The 6,811-nt window shown below is 40.5% G+C and overlaps 1 protein-coding gene across 2 annotated transcripts in view; it reads left to right on the top strand.

The window, feature by feature from the left end:
* Positions 1–6,553, top strand: part of pcca (propionyl-CoA carboxylase subunit alpha) — a 53,798-nt gene extending 47,245 nt beyond the window's left edge. Inside the window, exons 19-24 of one of the 2 annotated variants that reach the window (XM_086045601.1) lie at positions 4,332–4,430; positions 4,524–4,577; positions 5,115–5,255; positions 6,047–6,124; positions 6,246–6,330; positions 6,397–6,553. In XM_086045601.1, the coding sequence (XP_085901727.1) occupies positions 4,332–4,430; positions 4,524–4,577; positions 5,115–5,255; positions 6,047–6,124; positions 6,246–6,314 (441 nt within the window). In that variant the 3' untranslated portion in view covers positions 6,315–6,330; positions 6,397–6,553. Of the gene's footprint in view, positions 1–4,331; positions 4,431–4,523; positions 4,578–5,114; positions 5,256–6,046; positions 6,125–6,245 lie in introns of both variants that reach the window. The other variant, XM_086045600.1, reaches the window with a different exon arrangement.
* Positions 6,554–6,811: the final 258 nt, after the last annotated feature.

The raw sequence follows: 6,811 nt of genomic DNA on the forward strand, positions 1-6,811 counted from the left end.
GGCGAGCTTCCGTGCTATTGCGACGCAGCTTCAGCTGGAGGAGCGCGCACATACTTTTATTTTTTTTAATCGTCGGTACTTCGTTCGTAGTTCTTCCGCGCGGCTAACTAGGAATCAAAACTTAGCACCGACATTCTGAATGGTCCTGGGAGAACCAAAATGATGGACCAGGTTCCACTCGATGCCCGATTCTTGGTGCCCAACCCTAATCGCTTATGATATCGGAAAACTGACATAAATCGTTCAACCTCTACCACAAAGATAAGCCTCTCCATGCGCTCACTTATCAGAGAATGAGGAAACAAGCGTAAGCTTCATTTTCTCTCCTGCCGTTTTTCCTTTGGAATGATAAGTAAGTTTCTTTTAGAGCCTGTGAACACAACCAGGGGATGTTTAAGGGACACTGGGGTGAGCTTAACATTGGCACTTATATAATAGGTTTGCATGTAAAAATGACCAAAGTTTTTGTGATTAGATTTACGACAAATTTCCCCACCCCCTTTCGGGGCGTGGCTTATGTTATGTTTTCGGTCTCAGCGGTCTACGTCACACGAGGAAGGCATGCGTGGTAATATTGCTCGCTTTGACAGTTCTGTTGTCTAAAATGGCGACCGATCGCCACCAAAATGCAAAAAACATTACTACTCTTGTCCACTTCAACCTGTGAAAGTCTAAAAGTGTTCTTCACAATAGTTTGGATTTATTAACATAAAACGTGATCTCATCCTGATCACCTCCACAAAATCAAAAATACCGTGGCGATTGCTCCTCCACTTTCACAAGCTGAAGCTTTCACAAGAGCATGAATGCGCACACGAACACAGACTGGTTATGTTTCGGACATTTAGCTACGCTAGGGCTGCTCGATTAAGCGATTTTGAACCGAAACTGAATTTTCGGGATAAAACTATGTTAAAAACGTTGAAGTCGGCATTTTCGATTTTTTTTAATTTTTTGTGTATCTAAGTGTAGCCCAGTTGTAATTGCTGTATTGCGTTCTCTTCGTATTTGTACTTTCTGTTACTCTTCTCTTCATATTAAGATCTCTGTTTTCCGGTGGTTAATTCCGTGTTTGTCATGCGGTCACGTGAGTAGCACGTTCGATCCAATTGCTTAAGTGCGGAAGCGATTTTCCGCTGGCCGAGGAGAAAGTGATACATGTCGGTGATTGTTTGCTGCAGGGGCCGACTATCTGAGCCGACTGCCGAGAGAGTGAGGAAGTGAAGTGGAGTGTATGCTCAACTGACGGAATTGGCCAGGTCGATGGTGAGCTAGGAGCCCAGAATTGAAACTTGGAAATTGCCTGGAATAGAACTGAACCATTCTGAATCATCCCTGCTCAGGTCGGGCTGGTAGGAGGCTGCATTTTAGCCAGCCGATCCTCTTCATTGAACTTAAATTTACTGGAATTTTAAACTGGAGTTCAAAGAAAGAAAAAATAAGTTTAAATAAAAGACATTCAAAATACTTTATTTTTCATTATTTTTTATTAGGGGTGTAACGGTACACTCGGGTGTATTAATACGTTTCGGTATGGCATGTTCGGTCCGGTCCACTTATTGGCGCGGGTTTACGCACGGACGCTGACTGCATGCGGGAGATGAGAGTGGCGGCACCAAAAAGAATGCCAGAGCTCGAATGTTCCCGCGTACACTGCGGTCTCCTGTTTGGGAACATTCTGGCTTTCCTGTTCCCCATCACCGATGGGCAAAGGTGCGTGGATAAGTCCGAACGTTGTGTGCCGACATTGCTACATGAAATTGGCGGCTATTGCGGCTAGCACGTCTAACATGCACGGCATCATCCGACTGTGAATGTTTCTTAGACGAGGAAGCAAGCAGTCTTTTTAGCCCAATACGTCAAACATAAATAGCGAGATTTATCATGTAGTAGCATCTTCCATGAACACGCCGTCAAACGTAGTTTAATTATCACGTTTTTATTAATCAAAGTACAACTGCTCGCGCTCTACTTTCTCCGCTGCTCCACTCACTTGCCGTACGATGCACTCATGAACCTCGGAAACATCACAACTCGGCAACACACAAATCCGACCACAACACAGATAACCCAATTCGTTACAATATGCTGTTGAACATTCAAAGATTTCAATGCCTAAAAAGTGTAAACAATTTCATAAAGACTTTTTAAAGTTACTGTATTTTTTTCATTATAAAAATAGTTTTAATATATTAAGCAATAATTGTAACTGTTATTGTATGTACTTTTTTTCAAGCACACAAAGTGTACATGTACTGTAATGACAACTTGACCTGTCTTTAACTTGAATACTTAGGTGTGTCAGAGGCTATTGCTGCTGAGTGTTTAAAGATTTCAGTGTATTAATAATTTACAAAATTAAGAGAAGTTAGTGTATTTTTTATTCTGGTGTAATTTCTTAGAATATCACCCGAATGGTTCGATTTTATTTATTTTTTCTAAAAAATGTACCAATTACTTGTCATCTTTTCAAAATAAACATTAAAAAAAAAAATCAGTTTTTTTGTACCGAAAATATACAGAACCGAAGTTTCCAAAAAATTGAACCGAAATGTGATTTAGCGTGCCATTACACCCCTATTTTTTATTTTACAAAGAAATCGTAATCGTAAAATCGGGTTTGAGAGAAAATATTCAGGATTTTCTTATTAGGCAAAATCGAACAGCCCTAAACTAGTGTCAGCTCTCAGGAGGGAGACTGCAGCTTTCAGCAGGCGGATTGGTGCCCTCCTCTTCCCTCCCTGGCTAAAGGTAGGATTGGGACGGCTAATAGTAACAACTAGCTTCAGGCCGTTAAAACAAAAGGCGTTAGCACAACAACATTAGCTCCTTACTCTCCGCCCAGCGTGTGGAAGTGAAGATGAGCCTGTGTCTTGATGTCGCCTCGCAAGCAGTCGCGTGCGGTGTCCCTGCTTGCTTGCAGCCGCCACCTTATGCCTGAGTGAAGCGGCGTGTGAGTGACGAAAGCCCTCATCGAACAGCAAACAAAAAGTTCCAGCAAGGCTGACTGCACAGCCGAGTGTGGCTGCATTGGAACGTGCCATTTCGGCTGTTACCTTCCAAATTGGACGGCGCGTTGTAAGTCGAAAAACTGGGGCCATTCCTCATCCAAATAAATGTGCACGTCTACTCATTCCCACTTCAGTCCCTGTAAATATCCTGACTGGTGTTTAATGCCTCACTCGTTCCTAACCGTGATCTGCAAAAAAGCAAGTTTTTTTTTTAAAAACAAAGTAGCAGTGTTATTTTTATTTTTTTTAAAGCAAGGAAACAGTGTGTGCTCGTCCCAGCCTAAATCTATGTAGCTCTGCTGACTTCCACATTTCCTCTTTGTCATATAAATCAGCCACGGAGAGGTAAATCCTTTTGATATGTTGAAGTGGGCAAATAGTAGAGATGTCCACATAAATTTTGGTGCCAATTGATCGCTGTTTTTGGACGTTATAAGCAATAAAAGTACAATGATTTCCAATAGATAGTTTGGAATCAGTCCCTCGCGGGACTCCGACCGAATAAGAATAGAACGGTAGGGGGCGCGGCCATTGTGCTCATTATCAAGGGGCGTTATTCATGGAGTTACTTATTTCCTAATTTCTCCAAAATGAATGGATAAAATAGAAAATGGCAACTCTTTTCATTTTCCTGATCAAAAAATATATAAAATGAACTCGTTAGTGAAAACATGGCCATCCTGGCCCCACCGTTCCTTTAAGCATCGAAAAATCATAAAGGGCTCAGCTAGAGGACCCAATTTATGCTCTAGGCCAGGGGCCCCACGGTCCAGTACCGGGCCATGGCCATATTTGCTACTGGGCCGCACTGATATTTTAAGGAAAAAAAAAAAATGGAGCATATTGTTGCCGTCCTGTGAAAAACACGTGTGTCCAATTTTGGAAACATTTTTCATTTTCACATTAATGTGATGTCTGTAACGCGGAAACACCATTTACGTAAAAATAAAGTTGAAAAGAATGGACATAAGTGTTTTTCACAGGACAGCGGCGATATATGCCTTAATGTATGTTATCATCTAGGCAGGAACACTCAGTCATCAGTGATAAGTTTGAAAACATCTCCAAATACTGTTTATGTTGTCATTATGAACATATGTGTTTCGGGGCGGGGTAGTCAGTTTTTGAATAAGGCAGGAACATACGACACGGAGAAATTCAAGCACTATGAATATTATCCAGATGCGCTCTACTTTTTCAGAACGTGAATGTCGACTAATCATTGAAGATGATGCAACTTGAGGCATTGTGTGAACAAACGATGCCTTTGTAAGCACCATTGGAGTTGTTGTGTAACATTAGTTTGTTTTGTCCGTGTAGGTGCACGTAGATGGAGAACGGGTGGATGTTCACGGACAGTGGAACTTGGCTTCCCCACTGCTACCGCTCACAATCAATAGGAAGCACAGAATGTTACAGGTAATGAACAAAACATGCCATCTTGTGATATTTGATTCAAAATAATTGTCGTAATTATGTCTGCGTTCACAATCGTCTACTGTTTTGTTCTAGTGTCTATCCCGAGATGCTTCAGGACACATAGTTCTACAGTACTTCGGCACAGCGGTAAGATTATCTGAAGGTTGGATGAATTTGATTGTGATGTGACAATTACATACACAGATGCTCATGCAGTTTGTTTATATCCCAGACTAAATATGAAATTGACTTGTTAATGTGGAAGCGCATGCTGGGAATGGCACTGTCATAATTGGAGGATTAATCAGTCTGTCAAATTAAGCACAGAGAAGCTGGCCGCCCCTCTAATATTCAATGGATTCATCATGTCTTGTCGAGGTGTCTGCTCATGTTTAATTGATCTGTCAATTAGTAATTAAGGTAATTTTAAATTGTGATGAAATCCACATTTATATTCTGCAAGGGTCAATACTGGGATTAAGTAGAATGTATGTTTTCAGTGGCCATTATAGACATGATGACAAACTATACTCCGATTATGCTAAATGACTATATATACAGGTGCAATATTTGATATTCACCCTTAAATGTATTGTAGAATAAAATTGTTGCTGTGAATGGAATGTTTAAAAACGTGTTCTGCCTTTCTCATGCTCTGTTCATGATTTTTTTCTTTTTCTGCAGTTTAAGGTTCGCATTCTGTCCAAATTGGCTGCAAAATTAAACTCTTACATGCCAGATAAAGTTCCTGAAGACACCAGCAGCATTCTGCGTTCACCAATGCCCGGCACAGTGGTGGCTGTTACTGTTAAGCCAGGTGATAAGGTAAAATGTGATACGTATAACGTGTGTCCGTTATGTAGGATAACATACTGCATCTATGGCCAAGGCAAACAGTTCTTACTTTACATTCACCCTTGGTGTATTAGGCGTTATTAATTAATATATAATTTTTAAAAAATGACTATTTTCCAGACTATAAACCACTACTTTCCCCCTAGGTTTTAAATCATGCGGCTTATATAAAGGTGCGGCTATTCTGTGGATTTTTGTTCCACCGCTAGGGCCGCTGTAACTGGAATTACAATACAATTGCCATTAACAGGATGCGACTGGAGGTGAAGGAGTTCAACAGGCGAGGACGCTATGCACTAGGTTATGCATTAGGTGGGTTTGCGGAAGTAGAGGACGTTAACTGACAAACTGGAGTGGCAGCGGGCAGTAAAATGAAAATAAGTACTTTGTTTTCTTGGTTCTGTTCCGTTTTAATCAGCAAAAGTTGCTGCCGTGTTAAAAGGCACTGTTAGGAAAGAATCTGTTCAGATACATACATGTACATTTACATTTCAAAATCATTCTGTAAGTGCAGTAAATATCTCATTTTTCAACATACATAGGTGCATCTTATAGTATGTATTTTTTTTCATGATTTTTAAAAAAAATAGAGTAGGTGCGGCTTATAGTCTGGAAAATATGGTAAGTCTAATAAATAAGATGAATTAAGGCCTTTTACTACTCTGTCCAGTGGTCTTTTCTCCCCAATGCTAAGTGGTTATCGTTCGGGTAGTTTGGAACACTCAACACTTTGCATCTGTTGTGCTGCTGTGGACATGTAGGTTGCAGAAGGCCAAGAGATTTGTGTCATTGAAGCCATGAAAATGCAGAACAGTATGACTGCTGTCAAACAAGCAAAGGTCAGTCTAACTACCTAACTACTTAGTTAACAGATAATAGTTAATAGGCACCAATGGATGAAAGTGAAAATGTTCATATTGAGTATTATGCTGTTAATGTTGTCCATTTTTGTGTCATCAGGTAAAGCGTGTCCACTGTAAGCCAGGAGAGACGGTTGGCGAAGGAGATTTGCTTGTGGAGCTTGAATAAATCAAGCCATAGCATGGTATTTATTAGTCCATAACGGATGATTAATACTGATGAAAATTCAATTAACCTCTCCTGTCGTCAGTGTCCCCAGCAGAGATTGGTCATCTCAACAGTGCCTGAGTGTTGAGATTTATCAACCTTATAACTGAGTTATATTCCTGTCCGGGTTTGAAGCAATGCTACAAGATGTGTTCCTGTTACTTTTATTTTAACATTGTAATAAAAATCATCTCACCCGTTTTGTAAGACTGTTTTGCCTGTGTTGGTTCACATGTCTCGTGGAACTAAAGTCTTTGCGGCCACCTCCCCTCATTAAATCACATCTTTTTTTTTTTTCATATTCATTTGCTAATTCCCCAGCTGCATCTAAAGTTGACTACATATTGCTAATATGGATTTTTCTACTGAGGAGATGTAAACGCTGTTGGACTGCACCGTGGAAAAGTTACATGCTGAACAATCACTGCCAGTGACATTATCAGAGTGCCACAGCATGC

This window comes from Filicampus tigris, chromosome 11 (assembly GCF_054856515.1).
Source record: "Filicampus tigris isolate MCC_2025a chromosome 11, RoL_Ftig_1.0, whole genome shotgun sequence".
In the NCBI taxonomy this organism is placed as follows: domain Eukaryota; kingdom Metazoa; phylum Chordata; class Actinopteri; order Syngnathiformes; family Syngnathidae; genus Filicampus; species Filicampus tigris.